This window comes from Mobula birostris, chromosome 10, assembly GCF_030028105.1.
Source record: "Mobula birostris isolate sMobBir1 chromosome 10, sMobBir1.hap1, whole genome shotgun sequence".
Lineage (NCBI taxonomy): Eukaryota > Metazoa > Chordata > Chondrichthyes > Myliobatiformes > Myliobatidae > Mobula > Mobula birostris.
Window position 1 is genome coordinate 50,446,942 of NC_092379.1, and position 21,846 is coordinate 50,468,787.

Consider the following 21,846-nt stretch of genomic DNA (forward strand, 5'->3'; position numbering starts at 1 on the left):
AAGATGTAAGAACAACAAATAATATTAGAATAAACACTTTAATGAGCAGTAGTTATCGACACTGTTCAAAGTCTTCTGGCGGGTCACTAATTTGCCCACTGTTACCCAGCAGAGTAGGCACTGGGTTGGAGATTAGCAGCACATTAACCACAGCACTTGTTGTCTTTGTCAGGAGCCACTTTAGCTTACTCGCAGTGAGTCACGTGTATTCACTTACTTTCATATCTGAATTAGTAATTAACAATGTTTGTTAACGACCTTCTCATTGAGCTCCCAGTGGTTCCTTACGGGAATCTCAGCAGGAATCAGGGTGTTTGATCACTCCAAGCAGCAGAAATCTGTTGGGAAGCAGACAGCACATCTTGGGTTAATTTCACAAAGTAATTAATTAAACTCTCTGCCATAATATCTATATCAGCTTCTCTGTGGTTGAGAGCTCCTGGCAGTGACGTGGGTCACCCTGTTACCACCTCCAATGGACTTTATCTTGTTTGGGGTAGCTCTGATGTGACACAAGACGACAGGAAGAGCCGTAGGCCATGGTACAACCTTCCTCATGATACTCACTCAGTCCTTGTTGATAATCCCATTCATTCATTCATTCGGCTTGTCCTGATGACTCTGGGTGATGTGGACAATGGAAAGACCATTCAATATTCATCAATTGTCAAAATTCCCAATAAACATTCCCAGTGAGATGTGTTCCTTGGTCAGAGTCAGTGTGATGTGGCAATCTCTATCTGGGGATATAGTCCTTGATCGAATTTAGCAACATGGGTTCCTGTACCAGTTGGCCTTTCTGCATTGTGTTTCATTCAGTCGTAAGAAATCCCCTTTGTCTCAATAAATTTCCAAATCGTGAACAATTCCAAAAGCATATTGAGAATCAGTGGGGAGATTAGCCGATCATCCTTCTGCCGTCTTACAGGCTTCCAGTACTGGTTGTTGCCTGAGCTTCTCCATGTCAAGTAACACAATAGCCACCAATAGATGTTAGAAGTTTCTGGAAAAGAATATAGAGGCAACTGTAATGAACAGAACAATTACATGTAGAGAGGTAGATATATAAAAATACAAACAAACATAAGAAAGTTAAACTACAAGATAAGTAACAATGATACAGCCCAACCCAACACTGCAGTACTGCAGATTCCATCACCCTGTGAGAGTCTCTCTGCATATGGAAATATATTCCACACATGGTATCTTCAATCCTTGTCTGCAGTGTGAACTTGCTGGTGTTTCAACAGGTTAGATGACCGAATGAACCTCTTCCCACACTCAGAACAGGTGAACAGCTTCTCCCGAGTGTGAACTTCTTGGTGTTTCTTCAGGCTGATTTGTTGATTAAATCCCCTGCCACACTCCGAGCAGATGAACGGTTTCTCCCCGGTGTGAATTCGCTGGTGCGCCACCAGGTAAGATCTTTGATTGAATCCCTTCCCGCACACTGAGCATTTGAAGGGTTTCTCTGCGGTATGAGTTCGCTGGTGCATCATCAGGTGACAGGACTGAGCAAAGCTCTTCCCACACTCTGAGCAGGTGAACGGCCTCTCCCCAGTGTGAACTCGCTGATGACGCTGCAGGTTGTTTACAACAGTAAAACGCTTCCCGCACTCGGAGCAAGTGTACGGCTTCTCCCCCGTGTGAACTCGCTGGTGAGCCTGAAGATTATATATAACAGTAAAACTCTTCCCACACTCGGAGCAGACGAACGGTTTCTCCCCTGTGTGAACTCGCTGGTGTCTATTCAGGTAAGATGGTTGAGTGAATCCTTTCCCACACTTGGAGCAGGCGAACGGTCTCTCATCGGTGTGGATCCGCTGGTGTTTCAGCAGATCACATGAATACGTGAAACCCTTCCCACAGTCGGAGCAGATGAACGGCTTCACCCCGCTGTGCAGCTGCTGGTGGCTCAACAGGTAACAGGAATCCGTGAATGCCTTACCACACTCGGAGCAGATGAATGTCTTCTCCGCCGTGTGCATTCGCTGGTGGGTCATCAGGTGCGATGACTGTGTGAATCTCTTCCCACACTCAGAGCAGATGAACGGCCTCTCCCCGCTGTGAACTCGCTGGTGTGTAAGCATGTTGGATAACTGCGTGAACGCCATCCCGCACTCGGAGCAGACAAACGGTCTCTCCCCAGTGTGAACTCGCTGGTGTCTCTTCAGGTGAGATGACTGAGTGAACCCCTTGCCGCACTCCGAGCAGATGAACGGCTTCTCCCCGGTGTGAACTCTCCGGTGGCTCTGCAGAGCAGATAAACGACGGAACTCCTTCCCACACTCGGGACAAGAGAACGGCTTCTCCCCAGTGTGAACCCGCTGGTGCTTCATCAGTTCCGATGACTGTGTGAACCCCTTCCCGCACTCAGAGCAGGTGAACGGTTTCTCTCCGGTGTGGATCCGCTGGTGGACCACGAAGTTGGAGTGGAAGGCGAAGCTCTTCCCACACTCAGAGCAGATGAAAGGCTTCTCCCCGCTGTGAACCCGCTGGTGTGTAATCATGTTGGATAACTGTGTGAAGCCCTTCCCACAGTCAGGGCAGTTGAATGGCTTCTCCCCGGTGTGAACCCGCTGGTGTTCAATCAGGTTGCTCGATCGTTTGAAGCGTTTCCCGCAGTTGGGACACTGATAGGGGTTCACGGCTGTGGAGACAGGAGTTTGTGCCGCCGGGGTTGGCTGAGGGGAGGTTTGTAAATCTGTTACCTCCATCCCGAACACACTGCCGATGAAAGTCCCAATCCGGCCCGTCGCGGCCTCCAGAAGCTTCACGGTGGCTCGGATCTCGGTTGAAGTCGACCTAAGGCTGGAGCTGGGATGGATCGGAGCCGAGCTGCAGCGACACGGCGGGACGCGTCTCCGGGACAGTTTCGATACTCGACCGTCTCCACCCGGACACGGGCCCGACACTTGCCGCTGATGGTCCTGAATGGCCTGACCCAGGATGCAAAGCGGCACCGAGAAGGCGCATGCGCACTGACAGCCTTACGGCTGGGGATTTCACTGTCGGATCTGCAAGCGGGAGGATTCAGTTCAAAGCAAATTCATTGTCAAAGTCCAGACACAACTCTGAGATTCGTTTTCTTGCAGGCATCCTCAGTACATCCAAGTAACATAATAGAAACAATGAAAGACGCACCCAACAGAACAGACAAACAACCAATGGGAAAAACACATCAAACTGTGCATAGACAAAAGAGAAACAATAATAAAAACAATGAATCAATTTAACCGAATGAGCTGCCAGTGTCGGAATCTGGCTTATTATCACTGACGCACGTCGTGAAATTTGTTGTGTTGTGGCAACAGTACAGTGCAATACATAGGTATACCGTACATTACTTTGAAGAAACAGAGCTCGTCATTTTGGAAGCAAGAGTAAATCAAGGCAACTGGATTTGCTGTGTTGTCTGGAAGACAGTTCGCCACTCCTCCGAGAGGCTTCTTCAGTTCTACTCCACGGTGGGTCGTTTTCCGGCTTATAAACTCTGTGAGGTATAGGGTCGTTAAGAGTCGTAGAGGTCATTAGTCGTACTTTTGCATGAATGGGGGTGTGAACTGCTGTGCAGACACCGGGGTAGAGAGAGAGGTTAAAGACCCTTCACAGACATATCTAGCCACTCCCCTATTGCACGGTTTATTCAATGTAATTTACAGAATCTTTGTCAAACCCATCGCTGAACAGAGAGGTGCGCAACGTCACCACCTATCAGCTGCTTACAACGCAGTCCTAACCTCTTTACCACGGCGTCACCACACCTCCATTCATGCAAAGATAAGGCTGGTGACCCTCTCATTACCTCTACGACCTTCATGCATTGCTATATGTTTAAAGGTGTTGTTGGGATAGGCTAATGGTGTGATTGTCCTGACGAAGGGTCTCGGCCCGAAACGTCGACTGTACCTTTTCCCAGAGATGCTGCCTGGCCGGCTGCGTTCACCAGCAACTTTTATGTGTGTTGATTGTTCTTTAAAATGCAAATTGTTGTTCGAATCTTTCCTCAATGTCTATTGCAACTGGATTATTTCCTCATTATCATTCAGTTCCAGAGTAAGCAGGTAGTCCCAACGCGAGTGGATAATTAGTTTGAGTCTGTGTTCTTCGGAGTCTATAAGGAGGGGGTGGGCTTACAGAGGCATTGGACCTGCTGCTGGTGGTTGCTACACAACAGAACGGATGCTGAGATTTTCTCATTGATGGAACCACTGAACGAGAGGAAACAATGAATCAATTCAACCTAATGAGCTGCCAATGTCAGAATCAGGTTTGTTATCACTGATATATGCCGTGAAATGTGTTGTTTTGTGGCAGAAATACATGAAATATTGTCATGTCCTTCAATGCCCAGTTATTTCCATAATGCTGTGTCAAGGACAGTTGTCACAGTAACGTGTCGTATATACTGTTTGTCATTATGTCAGCTCTTGTTACTAGCTTGTGTTTAAAGGCTCACTGATCTCTTGTCACTTCCTCTTATTGTTACATGTCAGTAAGCTCGTTATTTGTCTATATTGGCAATACAAATTGCTGTAGAAATATCTATTCATAAAACCTAGACAGCACAGCACAGGAACAGGCCATTCGGCCCACAATGTTGTGCCGAACCAGCTGAAAAGCAAATCAAAAACACTCAAATAGGAATCTCTCCTACCTGCACCATGTCCATATCTCTCCATCTTCTTTATATCCGTTGGCTTATCTAAACGCCTTTTAACAGCCTCTAATGTATTTGCTCTACCACCATACCAGGAAGCGAATTCCAGGCATCCATGCCTCTCTGAGTAAAAAAATTAACCCCCACATTCTCCACTTACCTTTCAAACCTGGGAAACAGATATCTCCTGTCCTCTCATAATCTTGCAAACCTCTATCAGATCTCTCCTCAGCATCTGACGCCCCAGAGAAAGCAACCCAAGTTTATCCAGCATCCCCTGATAGCACATCTACTCTAAACCAAACAACATGCTGGTTAACCTGTTCTGCACCCTCGCCAAAGCCTCAACATCCTTCCTATAGTGCGGCCACTGTTGCTGTATGCAAAAATCCAGACGTGACCCAACCAAAGTTCTATAAAGTTGCAACAAAACTTACTGATTTTTAAACCTCACGGCTCAGCTAATAAAAGCAAGCATTCCCTAAGGATTCTTAACCACCTGATCGACCTGTGTCGCCACTTTCAAGGAGCTATGAGCTTGGATCCCATGGTCTCTCAGCTCAGCAACGCAGTTAGGGACCTTTCCCTTAACAGTGTGCAGTCACCCCACATTTGCCTTGCCGAGGTGCAACACCTCACATTTGTCCATCTGCCATTTCTCAACCCAGATCTGTAACTTATCTATATAGCGCTGTATTCTTTGCCAGTCTTCCACACTATCCACAACTGCACCAATCTCGGGATCATCTGCAAACTTCCTATCCCACCATCTACATTTTCATCCAGAGCACTTATATACATCACAAACAGCAGCGGTCCCAGCACAGATCCCTGGGGAACATCACTAATTACTGACCTCCAGCCCGAATAACTCCCATCAATCACCACCCTCTGCCTTCTAGGTAGAAGCCAGATCCGAATCCAAACAGCCAACTCACCGCAAACCTCATGGATCTGAATCTTCTGGATTAGCCTCCATCAGGGATTTTGTAATAATACCTTACTAAAATGCACGCAGGCTTTCTCTTGATGCTGATACAACCTATCCGCAAGAACCTTCTCCAGCAATTTCCCAGCAACTGACGTGAGCTCGCTGCTCGATAGCTCGCAGGATTTCCCTTGTTGTCCTTTTTAAATAGAGGTACAATACTAGCCACTTGCCAGTCCTCTGCAACCTCACCTGCGGCTGGAGAAGACACAAAGATACTGGTCAATGGCCCAGCAATCTCGTCTCTTGCTTTCTCCAACAACCTGTGGTAAATCCCATCAGGCTCTGGAGAATTATCCACCTTAATACTCATTAGAAAACCCAACACTTCCTCCTCCTTGACCCCTAAACGTCCTAACGTATTTATGCACTCATAAATGTGAAGAGATCACTGATCTTCTGGTCTGCTATTGTCACGGTCCAGTCCGTAAAGTCCGCATTCTGGTTCTGGGTCTGGTCCGTGGATTCCGTATTCCGGCTATTCCTTTTTTCCCTTGTTCCATTGGGCACCTTAATTGAGGCACCTTATTCTCGTTTTGGGATGGCAACATAAATAGCTCTGGGGCTCAGTGATTCCTTGCTGGACCATCCTCGTCAGTAAACTCATCAGAATCCCCGTCAAGTTAACCTGCCATGTCGAGGGCTTTCGGCTTCTTGGAGCCTTTTCGTGTCAAGATAAAGAGCAGTCTATCGTTATGTGGTTTTGTCTCTCCATGTTCTCTCCTCCTCTGGGTAGGTCCGGCCGTTTGCCGCTACTCTGAGTGGGGAACGGTCTCAGTGCTTTGTGTCCTGTGTCTAAGAAGAGTCCCGGCTCTGTGTCCTGTGACCAAGGAGGAGCCCCGGCTCAGTGTTCCATGCCCTGTGTCTAAGTCAAGTCTGACCCTAGTCCAAGTCAAGAGTCAATTCTGACCCTAGTCCAAGTCAAGAGTCAAGTTTCACGTCCAAGTCGAGTCAAGTCTAAGAGTCAAGTCTAGACCCAGGTACCGAGCCCCTGCCAAGACCCGAGTCCCGAGTCATGACCTGAGTTCCCTGTCAAGTTCAATTCCCGAGCCCAAGTCCAGGTTTTCTGGTTTGTCACTCTTCATCTACCTTTGTGTTATCATTTTGTCCTCGCTCCTTGGCTTCCCTAGCTTTCTTAATAAACATAGTCCAGTGTCTGTGTCTTGCATTTGTGTCCTCTTCCATCGCCCCCTTATGACAGCCATATAATTTGCCTTATTACATATTAAAACAATGTACTCATTTACGTACCTCACATACTCTGCATCAGAGCAAATGTTCTCCTGTTAATGCTCGAGTGGTCCCACCCTCTCCCTAGTTATCTTTTTAATCTTGATGTATATTTGGATGCATTGGGATTGAAATTAATCCGACTTGCCTAGGACTTTTTCTGGACCCTTCTGGCTCTCCCATTTCCATTCTTTAGTTATTTACTGGTTTCCATATGCTCCTTAGTTGTTTTGTTTGATCCTGATTTCTAAAGCTTAATATACTTTTCCTTCTTCTTCTCAACTAAATTCATCACCTCTCTGGACATCCAATGTTATTTTATCTTTCTTTCCCCGCCCTTCCTTCTAACAGGAAAATACCTTTCCTATGCTCTGTGCAATTGATGTTAAAACACTTGTCTGATGTGGACTTGCCAGAGTAAAGGTGTTCCCATTTAAAGCTTCTTAGTTCCTGCCTAACGGCTTCATATTTTGCCCTTCAACAATTTGAAACCCTCCCACAAAGACTATCTATCCTTATCCTGAAAGTTAAGGAGTTGTGGTCACTGTTCTCTAACTGTTCACCCACTCAATGGTCAGTCAGCTGGTCAGGCTCCACCACACCACTGTGCTAATCTCTCCCTGGCTCCTCTTCCTGTTTTACTGATCAGACACGCAGTGGGTCATCACTCTGCTCTGGACTTTACTCTAATCACAGCTGGTACCCGTGTTACACTAATCCTGTGTTGTGCAAACCCCAGACCTTCGTGTCAAGTTGTCCTGTCTTTCAGTGTTAGGAGTAGCAAATTGACAAATGATTGGAAAGTCATCACATTGTCTCCTAATCCTAGATGTTTGAGAAAAATTATCCAGAAACAGACATAAATCCATGCTTTTCCTATCCTTATGTTTGTCAAAAACAAAGTCGAGATTATTGTTACCTGCACAAGTGCATTTATGCATGGGTGCAATGAAAAATTTGCAGCAGCATTGCAGGCTCATAGAATCGGATAAGCAGCATTCACATGAAAAGCATTTTTACAAGAAACAACACAATGAGCACAATCTGGTCAATTTTAGTGTGAAATCATTCTTGTATTGCTATACCAGTGGGACTTCAGGTTTCTGGTATCTCCTGCCCAACAGTAACTGAGAGAAGATGGTGAAGCCCTGAAGGTGGGGATCTTTGTCATAAATTTACCCGGGAATACCATGAGGTAATCTGTCAATTAGAAAGTTGCAACAATGTAGCATACGATGCAATAACATTCTAGCGGGAGGAGCTGCGAGGGGACAGTTGTGGAGAAGAAACTCTGGCAGGAGGTGAGGTCCCGGGTTTTTCCCACCGTGGCTACCGCTGGGCTGAATGGCTGGTCTTTGCACTGTACGTGTTCTGTACTGGGGAGACATTAAACACCTCAGAGACAAAAATACTTTAAACAGAACTTCTTTAGTTGGTGTAGATTTCAGAATATCAAACTCCATCACAGTAACAGGGTTTGATTAAAGGAAATAATGCTTTTCTAATCAACAGAGCTCATTCCAGTGTAATCACTACCTGCCATCCGGATGCTGGTGCTCTTGCAATCCAGGTTCTTCAGAAGTCAAGAACGAGGCATGAAACTTGTTGCTTATGATTGTTCATATAACACTTCATAAAACAAAGGAAACAAGGGTAAAGGGTGGCAAATGGATTTTAATGCAGGCAAGTGAGAGATTTTGCACTTCGGCAGGACCAGCCACGGTAGGTGAGTGGGAGGGCACTGAGGAGTGCGGTGGAACAGAAGGATCTGGCAATACAGGTCTTTAATTCATTAACAGTGGAATCACAGGTCGATAGGGTTGTAAAGAAAGTTTATGGCACATTGGCCTCCATAAATCAATGTATTGAGTACAGGAGATGGGATGATATATTGAAGTCATATTAGATGTTAGTGAGGCCTAATTTGGAGGATTGAGTGAAGTTTTGGTCACCCACCTACAGCAAGAATGTGAATGAAGTTGCAAGAGTGCAGGGGAAATTTACAAGGATGCTGCCAGATATACAAAATTGTGAGGTTAGGTGTGACTATAACCAGAGGTCAGGGGTTAAGGGTAAAAGATGAGAAATTTAAAGGGGACATGATGGCAAACTTCTTCAGTCAGAGGTTTGTAAGAATGTGGAATGCGCTGCCAGCAGAGGTGGTGCATGGAAGCTCGATTTCAACGTTTGAGAGGAGTTTAGATAGGTACCTGGATAGCTGGGGTATCGATGGCTATGATCACAGTGCAGTTTAAATGGCTGTGGCGAGGGCTAGATGGGCTGAATGGCCTGTTTCTGTTCTGTACTTCTCCATGACTTGAAAGACATAAAAGGGTGAAGAGAAGAAAACAAAAGGTGGTGTGGTTTTCTTATACCAGACTACTGATAGTGAGTGTTTCATCTAAATTCCATAGTTTAAATTAATCTGTAAGCTAGCACCTATTCAAATAATGCAATACCCACCACTGGAACTAAAAACTTTCCAGAAGATATAAAGAAGCAACTGCAAACACTAGAAATACACTGAACAACTATGTGTATCGGTAATTATACAAAAATACAAACCAACATAAAAATTTAAAACTACACGAAAAATAACAATACTGCCCAACCCAACTCCCCCAAACCCAGTTCTAAATTCCCCAATTTTACATTGATTCATTGAGCCGTGCCACACACTAACTCCTAATTTAACTCTGGCCTAATCACGGGACAGTTTACAATAACTAATCAACCTATCAACCGGTACATCTTTAGAGTGAGGGAGGAAATCCACACGGTCACGGGAGGACGTATAAATTCCATACAGATTGTGACAGGAAATGAACCCAGGTCACTGGTACAGAAAGCGTTGTGCTAGCCATTACACTACCGTGCCAAATTATTACTTCCGGAAATTCAGAGGCTGAAAAAGTGAAAAATAAATTAAGAATACAGTTTTTTAAAAAAATCACCCGTTATGTAAATATAAAAGGGTATTCATAGGATTATCTCAGTGTTAAGTTGATTATCTTTGTAAACAGGTACACTTATATGAGTTTGCGCTCCTCTATTAATGATTGTCCTTTTACAAATAAAAATTATTTAAATTATGTCAAGGCATATCAGGACATTTGATAAAATATTGGGTAACCCCAGCCTCCTAAATTCAATTGAATACAGTAAAAGAAATCCCACCCACCAGACTGATGGATTGTAGCTGTTTCTTTATGCATTCAATCAGCCAAATCAGTTTTGTCAGATCTGTCAGGTACAGGATGTGAGTACAGCACTCCGTGCCTAGAACTGCATGTTCCCCCACCCTGACTGTTGAGAGATCTGATACCGTGTGATTTTCTTTTGTGATGAACCCAGTGGTTTACTTTGCCGTGGACTGTCACTTTTAGAGAGAGTGCCTGAGTGACGTCAGCCACCGGCTTTGTCGGCTCCTGTTTGATTCTTACTGAGAGAGAAAGAGAGAGAGAGGGGCGGAACTATTTGCCTCGGATTTAAGCAAGGACGCTCACTCACACACAGTCAGTCGCAGTTGGAGTCGGACAACGGAAGGAAGCCAGTCAGGGATCACTAGTTGAAACTTCCGAGTGCCCACAAGGGTGGGTTGAGCATCGACCCAGCACATCAATAAGTGGCTATCAGGTTGTGTGATTGGGGCAACCTTGTGGAATCTACCTATATGTTAACCCTTGCCTGGGTGGTAGTTCCCGTTGAAGATGGTACCCCTGTGACAAGCTACTATTGGTGATAATTCGTAAGTGGCTTTGGAATGACGAAGGATAAGACCTACGGCGATTGTTATCCTGTTTTACCACCGTGGAAACTGTGGAAAACGACATAAATGCCTTCTCTCGACATTCTCCTTGCATTACAAATATCTCTCTCGCGTCCTTTAATCTGTGGATGAACTGAACTTTCATACCTTACCATCTCAAGATTTTAAGCCCGGTGTCCCCCCCCCCCCCCCCTCGCCCCACCAGCTCAATAGTTTGGGAGTTACATTTACACATATGTATACTCATAATACTGTTAACTTTTGATTATTCTCATTTAAGTTGCTATGTTAAGTAAATACTAATAAAGATACTGGTTTTAACATCAAAACCAGACTCCAGGCATGGTCTATTACTGCTGGTTCATTTAAATCGTTATGGATACGTAATATTTTGAAGAACCATTTTTCACAAGGCAACTATATCAGTTGTTACTTTCTGCAAGGACCCAGTGATGTCATTGCTTACTCGTTCTAAAACTGCAGCAATATTTTGAATCTCTCTTGTATTTCATGTAACAGCAGATAATGGGAATAAAATTAATGGAAAATGACTCCTTCTGAAATACCTTGTTTATTCTAGACTCAAGATGTAACGATAAAGTTTGTGAATCCAAATAACAAGGTGTGAGCCAATAACATCAGAGAGGGATACAAGCTGATTGCATAAAACTCAGCCCGACTGGAATGGGACCACCTGAACTCAAGACAAAGGTAGCTTTTATAGTAAACACATGAAAAGTATTAATAGCTTTATCATGAACATTGGATACAGGTGTAGAGATATCCCAACTCCACTATGGACAATAGACAATAGGTGCAGAAGTAGGCCATTCAGCCCTTTGAGCCAGCACCACCATTCACTGTGATCATAACTGATCATCCACAATCAGTACCCTTTTCCTGCCTTCTCCCTATATCCCTTGACTCCGCTATCTTTAAGAGCTCTATCTAACTCTTTCTTGAAAGAATCCAGAGAATTGGCCTCCACTGCCTTCTGAGACGGAGCATTCCACAGAACCACAACCCTCTGTGTGGAAAAGTTTTTCTTCAACTCCGTTCTAAATTGTCTACCTCCTATTCTTAAACTGTGGCCTCTGGTTCTGGACTCCCCCAACATCAGGAACATGTTTCCTGCCTCTAGCATGTCCAATCCCTTTGGATGGACACATGGTTGGCTATGTAAGGAGGACGGTTGGCCAAGGGGCTACAACCATCCTGTTAAAACAGGACATTTTAATAAGGATTGCATATCCATTCTGGATCTGCTGGAATGCCTTGCATCAGTGAATATTTTGAAGTGTGTAGAAGGTATCAGCAATCCGAACAGCTGGAGACATTAAGAGTCTCAGCATATTATTGGAAATTCACGTAAGTACACATTGCATCATCACAATTGGTGCATTGTGAGCAGGGAAACTTGGTAAAGGTGTAAGAACAACAGATAATATATGAATAAACACTTTAATAAGCAGTAGTTATCGACTCCGTTCAAAGTCTTCTGGCTGGTCACTGATTTGCCCACTGTCACCCAGCAGAGTAGGCACTGGGTTGGAGATTAGCAGCACATTAACCACAGCACTTGTTGTCTTCGTCAGGAACTAATTTAGTTTATTTGCAGTGACTCACGTGTACTCACTTACTTTCACCTCTTTTCACATCTGAATTAGTAATTAACAACGTTTGTTCAGGCCCTTCTCACTGAGCTCCCAATGGTTCCTGACGGGAATCTCAGCAGGAATCAGGGTGTTTGATCACTCCAAGCAGGACAAACCTGTTGGGAAGCAGACTGTACATCTTGGGTTAATTTTACAAAATAATTAATTAAACTCTCTGCCATAATATGTTTATCAGCCTCTCTGAGGTTGAGAGCTCCCGGCAGTGACTTGGGTCACCCTGTGACTACCTCCAAAGGACTTTATCTTGTTTGGGGTTGCTCTGATGTTACACAAGATGACAGGAAGAGCCGTAGGCCATGGTACAACCTTCCTCATGATACTCACTCAGTCCTTGTTGATGGTCCCATTCATTCATTCGACTTGTCCTGATGACTCTGGATGATGTGGACAATGAAAAGACCATTCAATATTCATCAATTGTCATAATTCCCAATAAACATTCCCAGTGAAATGTGTTCCTTGGTCAGAGTCAGTATCTCAGAATACAGTTCTTAATGGTCCTCAGCAGTTAGATAACACTCATGAGTTCATTGTGGTTCATACAGCCGTAAGAAATCCCCTTTGCCTCCATTGGTTTCCAAATCGTGAACAATTCCAAAAGCATATGGAGAATCAGTGGGGAGATTAGCCGATCATCCTTCTGCCGTCTTACAGGCTTCCAGTACTGGCCGTTGCCTGAGCTTCTCCATGTCAAGTAACACAATAGTCACCAGTAGATGTTAGAACTTTCCGGAAAAGAATACAGAGGCAACTGTAATGAACAGAACAATTACATGTAGAGAGGTAAATATATAAAAATACAAAGGAACATAATAAAGTTAAACTATGAGAAAAGTAACAATTTTACAGTCTAATCCTGCAGATTCCATCACCCTGTGAGAGTCTCTCTGCATATGGAAATATATTCCACACATGGCATATTCAATCCTTGTCTGCAGTGTGAACTTGCTGGTGTTTCAACAGGTTTGATGACCGAATGAACCTCTTCCCACACTCAGAACAGGTGAACAGCTTCTCCTGTGTGTGAACTTGCTTGTGTTTCTTCAGGCTGATTTGTTGATTGAATCCCCTGCCACACTCCGAGCAGATGAACGGTTTCTCCCCGGTGTGAATTCGCTGGTGCGCCACCAGGTAAGATCTTTGATTGAATCCCTTCCCGCACACTGAGCATTTGAAGGGTTTCTCTGCGGTATGAGTTCGCTGGTGCATCATCAGGTGACAGGACTGAGCAAAGCTCTTCCCACACTCGGAGCAGGTGAACGGCCTCTCCCCAGTGTGAACTCGCTGATGACGCTGCAGGTTGTTTACAACAGTAAAACTCTTCCCGCACTCGGAGCAAGTGTACGGCTTCTCCCCCGTGTGAACTCGCTGGTGAGCCTGAAGATTATATACAACAGTAAAACTCTTCCCACACTCAGAGCAGACGAACGGTTTCTCCCCTGTGTGAACTCGCTGGTGTCTATTCAGGTAAGATGGTTGAGTGAACCCCTTCCCACACTCGGAGCAGATGAACGGCTTCTCTCCGGTGTGAATCCGCTGGTGCTTTAACATTTCAGACGAACGGGTGAATCCCTTTCCACACTTGGAGCAGGCGAACGGTCTCTCATCGGTGTGGATCCGCTGGTGTTTTAGCAGATCACATGAATACGTGAAACCCTTCCCACAGTCGGAGCAGATGAACGGCTTCACCCCGCTGTGCAGCTGCTGGTGGCTCAACAGGTAACAGGAATCCGTGAATGCCTTACCACACTCGGAGCAGATGAACGGCTTCTCATCGCTGTGCTTTCGCTGGTGGGTCATCAGGTGCGATGACTGTGTGAATCTCTTCCCACACTCAGAGCAGATGAACGGCCTCTCCCCGCTGTGAACTCGCTGGTGTGTAAGCATGTTGGATAACTGCGTGAACGCCATCCCGCACTCGGAGCAGACAAACGGTCTCTCCCCAGTGTGAACTCGCTGGTGTCTCTTCAGGTGAGATGACTGAGTGAACCCCTTGCCGCACTCCGAGCAGATGAACGGCTTCTCCCCGGTGTGAACTCTCCGGTGGCTCTGCAGAGCAGATAACCGACGGAACTCCTTCCCACACTCGGTACAAGAGAACGGCTTCTCCCCGGTGTGAACCCGCTGGTGCTTCATCAGTTCCGATGACTGTGTGAACCCCTTCCCGCACTCAGAGCAGGTGAACGGTTTCTCTCCGGTGTGGATCCGCTGGTGGACCACGAAGTTGGAGTGGAAGGCGAAGCTCTTCCCGCAATCGGAGCAGATGAAAGGCTTCTCCCCGCTGTGAATCCGCTGGTGTGTAATCATGTTGGATAACTGTGTGAAGCCCTTCCCACAGTCAGGGCAGTTGAATGGCTTCTCCCCGGTGTGAACCCGCTGGTGTTCAATCAGGTTGCTCGATCGTTTGAAGCGTTTCCCGCAGTTGGGACACTGATAGGGGTTCACGGCTGTGGAGACAGGAGTTTGTGACGGCGGGGTTGGCTGAGGGGAGATTTGTAAATCTGTTACCTCCATCCCGAACACACTTCCGATGCGGCCTCCAGAAGCCACAGTGGCTCGGATCGCGATGATATCGACCTCGAGGCTGGAGCTGGGATGGATCGGGGCCGAGCTGCAGCGACACGGCGGGACGCGTCTCCGGGACAGTCTCGATACTTAACCGTCTCCACCCGGACACGGACCCGACACTTGCCGCTGATGGTCCTGAATGGCCTGGCCCAGGATGCATTGCGGCACCGAGAAGGCGCATGCGCACTGACAGCATTACGGCTGGGGATTTCACTGGCGGATCTGCAAGCGGGAGGATTCAGTTCAAAGTAAATTGATTATCAAAGTCCAGACACAACTCTGAGATTCGTTTTCTTGCAGGCATTCTCAGTACATCCAAGAAACATAATAGAAACAATGAAAGACGCACCCAACAGAACAGACAAACAACCAATGGGAAAAACACATCAAACTGTGCAAAGACAAAAGAAAAACAATAATAAAAACAATGAATCAATTTAACCGAATGAGCTGCCAGTGTCGGAATCTGGCTTATTATCACTGACGTACGTAATGAAATTTGTTGTTTTGTGGCAACAGTACAGTGCAATACATAGGTATACCGCAAATTGCATTGAATAAACAGAGCTCGTCAGATAGGGAGCAAGAGTAAATCAAGGCAACTGGATTTGCTGTGTTGTCTGGAAGACATTTCGCCACTCATCCGAGAGGCTTCTTCAGTTCTGATCCATTGTAGGTAGCTTTCCGGCTTATAAACTCTGTGAGTTGTTTAAAGGTATGGTAATCACATGAGGGTCGTTAAGAGTCATAGAGGTCATTAGTCGTACCTTTACATGAATGGAGGTGTGAACTGTTGTGAAGACACCGGGGTAGAGAGAGGATTTAAAGACCCTTCACAGACATATCTAGCCACTCCCCCTTTGCACGGTTTATTCAATGTAATTTACAGAATCTTTGTCAAACCCATCGCTGAACAGAGAGGTGGGTAACGTCACCAGCTACACTGGACAACAAAGATTTTGCTTCCTGAGTACCTTTAGGTGTACCTTATGAATTTTTGACTACTGATCATGAAAATCACCATGAAATTTCCCTATTACGCACCTTTTTTTAAAAAAATAAACTTATGTTTATTATTTCAATTCATAATTCAAGTCAATTAAAATATTGCCTATAATGCAAGCTAGAAAGTTTCGTATCTTGTCCAGGCATGCTTGGACATGCTTATGCTGCTGCATGGCAGGACCGGTTTTAGTAATAATTACTGGGTTCAGGACTGTAAGGATGGAATTTGCTATCACCAGGCACAAAAATTTCTATGAAGGATTTTGATATCTGAGACAGATGCTTCCCAGAATAACTGATGCCAAGATTAAGGAGAGCATTCTTGTTGGTCCACAAATCAAACAGGCCGTCAATGACAGGCAATTTGAAGAATTTCTAGTGGGACCAGAGAAAATCACATGGAAGGCATTCAAGGAAGTTGTTGAAATTTTTTCTCAGCATCTACAGAGCACCAAACTACATGCAGCTGGTTGAAAGCATGTAAAACCATGAAATGCAACATGTCACTAAAGATTCATTTTCTGCATTCCTATTTAGACTTCTTCCCTGCAAATCTTGGTGCTGTTAGTGACGAGCATGGTGAGAGGTTTCACCAGGACATTGCGGTCATGGAGAAAAGATAGCAGGGCAACTGGAATCCATCAATGCTGGCGAATTATTGTTGGACACTTAAGTGAGAAGCCTTAGACACTGAGTACAAATGAAAATCATTAACAAAATGTTTTCACTTAGCTGAACTATTGCAAAGCATCAGCACCATTTTGCAATTAAAGACATTATATTCAATAAAAGTTAATTTGTTGTTTCTCCAAATTCCTACGTGATACAAGTAGTCTGAAATTATATTTGTGTTCCTACTCAAGCACACTATCATAAACAAAAAAAATTCTGAGGAAGCAACACTTTTGCAAAAATTTGTTGTCCAGCTACTTACAATGCAGTCCTAACATCTTTACCCTGGCATCACCCTGACCCTCTCATCACTTCTACGACCTTCATGCATTGCTATACCTTTAAAGGTGCTGTTGGGATAGGCTAATGGTGTGATTGTGCTGGTAACGCTGTAAAATGCAAGTTGTTGTTAGAATCTTTTCTCAGTGTCTATTGCCACTGGATTATTTCCTCATTATCATTCAGTTCCAGAGTAAGCAGGTACTTCTAGTGTCATGGTCCAGTCCGTAAAGTCCACATTCTGTTTCACGGTCTGGTCTGTGGACTCAGGACTCCGGGTTTTCCAGCTGCCCCTCGTTTGGTTGAGTTAATCATAGGCACCTGATTCCCATCTTTGGCCTTGGAATATAAGTAGCCTTGGGGGTTGAGTGTGGGCTACTGGTTTGTCTTGTCAGTCCTCCTTGGAGCAACCTGCTGATGGAAGGCTAGTGAAACTATTCATGATCTCTAGGCCTGGTTGGAGGACCACCGCTTCATGGAACCTTGTTGCCACTTGTTGGAGTGGTCTTTGCGGTATGGATTCGGCTGTTTCCCGGGCCAGCTGAGTGGCTGCCAGCCACTCCGAGCTAGGTAGGGATCTGGCTGTTTCTGTAGCCAGCCGAGGTTGCTAGCTGTAACTGTGACTCGGAGAAACCCTGAAGAAGAGATGGAACTGTCTGTCGTTCTTTGGTGTTTGTCTCTTCTTGTCCTCGCCTCCGTGGGGTAAGTCAGACCTTTCTGCCATTGCCCTGCGGGGAGGGAGGTCATGTCATGTCGTGTCTTGTCCTCGCCTCTGTGGGGTAAGTCAGGCCGTTTTGCCGTTGCCCTGCGGGGGGTGGGGGGGGGACATGTCTTGTCTTTGTCTCTGTTGGGTAAGGCCGGCAGTTCTGCCGTTACCCAACAGGTGGACTTGTCCCACTTTGGTGTGGAGAGGTTGAGTCCCAGCTTGTCTAAGTATAAGTCCCGGCTCTGTGTCTACGTACTGTCCTGTCTCATGTTGGTGTCGTGTTAACGATGAGTCCCGGCTCTATGTTGATGTTCAGTTCCCAGTCGGTCTCTCGGCTCCAGCCTCTGGATTTCAAGACAAAGATCCCACAGCCAAGCTCGAAGATCCCAAGCCTCCAAGCCTCAAGACCAAAGGCCCCAGCCTACAGCCAAGCTCAGGCCTCTAGACCCAAGCCACGTCCTGTCCTGAAGCCATGTCATGTCCTTGCCTGGTTCTGGAGTCCGAGCCCGAGGCAAGACCCAGATTCTGGGTCCTTGTCCAGTCTCGGGGTCAGAGTCCAAGCCTTGTCTCCTAGTCCATGGTTTCTAGTCCTGGTCCTGCTTTCCCTAGCCAAGTCTGTGTTTTTGTCCCTGCTCCTGGTCTGAATCCTGTCACGTCCCTACTCTAGTCAAGTCCTGTTCCTTGGACTTCAGTGTCTGTGTCTTGCATTTGGGTCCGTTCCCAACGCCTCACTGTGACACCTAGCGCGAGTGGATAAATAGTTTGGGTTTGTGTTCTTCGGAGTCTACAAGGAGGAGGTGGCCCTACGGAGGCACGGGACCTGTTGCTGGTGGTTGCTCCATGACAGAATGGATGCTGAGATCTTCTCACTGGTGGATGAGAGGAAACGATGAATTAATTTAACCTAATGAGCTGCCAATGTCAGAATCAGGTTTATTATCACTGATATGTGTCGTGAAATGTGTTGTTTTGTGGCAGAAGTACATGAAGTTACAATCTGTGTTACGATAGGAAATAGATATACAGGATATAAAATCAATAAGTACTGAAAAAAGAGCGAAAATCACAGACTGCTCAGAAATCTGATGGTGAAGGCGTCCCCAAGATGCTGAGGGCGTGTCTTCAAGCTCCTGTAGCTTCCCACAAATGGTACTAATGAGGAGAGTTTATGTCCTGGACGGCGGGGATCCCATCGCAGGCGCACAGCAATCTTTACTCACGGGAGGTGCTGAATCAGCAGAATTCGCTGTCCCTGGGGGTTTAGTGGGGTTGGATTCAAGGTGGAGATCGGAAATTGGGAGGAAGGCGATGGGGGTCTGAGACAGGGAGGAGAAAAGGATCAGCTGTGATCATACGGAACAGCAAAGCAGGCTTGAGGAGGAGGGTGGCTGACCCCTGCTCCTCTTGTGGGATCTCCTGGCAACACCATTTCTTCTCCCATAGCAGTTAGGGTATTGCCCTTTCAGTGCCAGGTTTTGTTCTCACGTCTATTAATGTAAGAAGCTGTTGTCATAACCTTCAATGCCCAGTCATTTCCATAATGCTGTGTCAAGGACAGTTGTCACTGTATTGTTTCATAGACACTGTTTGTCATTATGTCAACTCCTGGTGCTAGCTTGTGTTTAATGCCTCACTGATCTCTTGTCACTTCCTCTTAATGTTATATGTCAGTAAGCTCGTTATTTGTCTATATTGGCAATACAAAATGCTGTAGAAATATCTATTTATAGAACATAGAACAATACAGCACAGGAACAGGGTGAACAGCTTCTCCCTGCGGTTTTGAAGAGAGCTAACAAGGATGAGTTGCGGAAAATTGTTGAGGAACTGGAACTTAAGACGGTAAAGAAGGGTATGACTAAGGTAGAAATTCAAAGAAAAATAGTTGAATATATATTTCGAAAAAGCAATTTACTGAGGATGTGTTGAAAATGTTCGTGGAAGGTAAACCTGCTGAGGCTGAGTTTCAGCTTCAGGTGGCAAAATTAAAGATGGAGCATGAATTGCAATTAAAACGGCTCGAGGCTGAGGAGGCAGAAAAGTGGAGACTGTTTGAGAGGGAGATGTGGCAGCTGGGATGTCCAGTGTTGGACCCTGCTGATTTTTACAGCTTGAAAGAGCTGGTGCTGATTGAAGCATTTAAGAAATGTGTTCCCGATTATGTACGGGTGCCAGTACCTAGCAGCAGTCTGCTGGATTGGCAGACGAGTTTGTTTTAACCCACAAGGTTGAGTTTACTCCGTGTGAGGGTTTCCCAGAGAGTAGCTGGGAGGATCTGGGAGAATTTGAAACTGGGGCTAGTGATGATGGCCTAGAAAGGCAGCTGTCCCGATTGCCTGTGTTCAGGTTGTTGAGGTACCTGTGGATTCACAGGGTACTGAACCTTGTGTTGAAACTCATTTAAGGTCTGAGGTGTCTGACTCGGTTATACAGTCCTTTTGTGTCAGATGGACCTGGTTCAGCGAATAAGGGGTTAACCTTGGTACCAGTGGAAATTGAGGATTCTCAGTCACTTGTATTAGATAGTGTTCTAAAAGTTGGTGATGAGATGAAAGTTACTGAGGTAAATGTTACTATAGATATTAAGAAGGGTCCTGTTTCTGGACTTTTGAATAAAGTACTTGTGAAGGTTGGATTGGTTTCGTGACCTTTGACCCTGCTTTCAGGACAATGCCCTGCTAAAAAAAGTATGTGCCACTCTGAATTTTGTTTTAACATTTGGATATTAACACCTTCAAGGTTATGGAGTTGCTTTTCACGATTGTGGTGTGAAGGCAAAGGATTGTTTTGGTTTTGAGAGGCCATTTGAAGAGGATACTATGGAGACAGATCGAGCTGAAGGTTGTAGAAATAGAATAAATGGATTGTTTGGAATTTTTCACAATATACACATAGTTTTCGTAAGTCTGGTGATAGTGCTGAGTGTAGTAAACTTTGGGGTAGGTTGACACCTGTCCAAGGTGATGTTTATCCAGCAGTGCAGCTAACGAGCCACCCGTGGATATGGATGTTTACCCCACATGCGCAGTAACTTGAAGCATGTCTTAAAAGACTGCTGATCTTCATGATGATTTATCAGAGACTTTCCTACCATTCCTATTCCAACAGGACTTAGAGAGTAGTAAAGCTGATAAGAGTAAGGTGGCTGAGGAAGGCTTGTCCTTATCTAGAAAGGAATTTATAGAGGAATAGAAGCGAGATTCTGAAATTGTGGCTTTAAGGGACACTGCTGTCTCCGAGGATGAGATTCAGAAAGAGTCAGTGGGATATTACCTTAAAGATGGGGTGTTAATGAGAAAGTGCAGACCAACCACTGTGCCCGAAAGTGAGGATTGGGCTATAGTGCACCAGGTGGAGGTTGTAAAAGCTTACAGGACTGAAAAACCTGGCCCATGATAACCCTTTAGGTGGACATTTTGGGGTAAAGAAGACAGTGCTCAGGATTATGAGGGAATTCTATCGGCCCAATGTGAGGAAGGATACTGTGAATTATTACAAAATTTGCCATACCTGCCAGGTTGTGGGGAAACCTAATCAGGTTATTCAAGTAGCACCATTGAAACGGATACCTGCTTTTGGTGAACCTTTGTCTAGGGTCATAGTGGATTGTGTTGGCCCATTGCCAAAGACTGCAGCTGGTCATCAGTACTTGTTAACAATTATGTGTGCTGCATCTGGGTTCCCTGAAGCTGTGCCTCTCGGAAACATCCAGGCCAAGACTGTGGTAAAAGCACTCAGTAAGTTTTTCACACTGGTAGGTCTGCCTAAAGAAATTCAATCTGACCAGGGTAGTAACTTTACTTCGAGAACACTCCAGGGGATAGTTACAGAACTGGGAGCTAAGCACATTGTGTCATCTTCATATCACCCAGAGTCCCAGGGAGCCTTGAAACGGTTCCATTCCACTTTAAAGACAATGATTAGAACCAGAACCTACTGTTATGAGAATAACAGGGATTGGGATGAAGGAATATATTTTCTTCTCTTTGCTGATAGAGATTCAATTCAAGAATCATTGGGGATTAGTCCGTTTGAGCTTGTTTTCTTACAAGGAGAACTATTCCACTGTTGAAAAGGAGTTGCTATCACTTATTCTGGCTTTACAACAGTTTGAGCTCTATGTTTGTCCTGCCCAGAAACCACTGGTGATTTACACGAATCACAATCCGTTAGTGTTCCTAACCAAGATGTAGGATAAGAATAGAAGGTTATTAAACTGGAGTCTGATCTTGCAAGAATATGACCTGAAAATAAAGTATGTGAAAGGTACTGACAACATTATAGCTGATTCTT

At 45.3% G+C, this 21,846-nt stretch overlaps 1 protein-coding gene across 3 annotated transcripts in view; it reads right to left on the reverse strand.

The window, feature by feature from the left end:
* Nucleotides 1-910: 910 nt before the first annotated feature.
* The window catches only part of LOC140204029 (uncharacterized), a 62,741-nt gene continuing 41,805 nt past the window's right edge, over nt 911-21,846 (reverse strand). The window contains exons 2-4 of one of the 3 annotated variants that reach the window (XM_072270272.1): nt 13,297-14,734; nt 5,977-5,982; nt 911-2,598 (exon numbers count right to left, since the gene is read on the reverse strand). In XM_072270272.1, the coding sequence (XP_072126373.1) occupies nt 1,209-2,598; nt 5,977-5,982; nt 13,297-14,734 (2,834 nt within the window). In that variant the 3' untranslated portion in view covers nt 911-1,208. Of the gene's footprint in view, nt 2,643-5,976; nt 5,983-11,261; nt 15,031-21,846 lie in introns of those variants that run through there. The other 2 variants (XM_072270278.1, XM_072270274.1) reach the window with 2 other exon arrangements.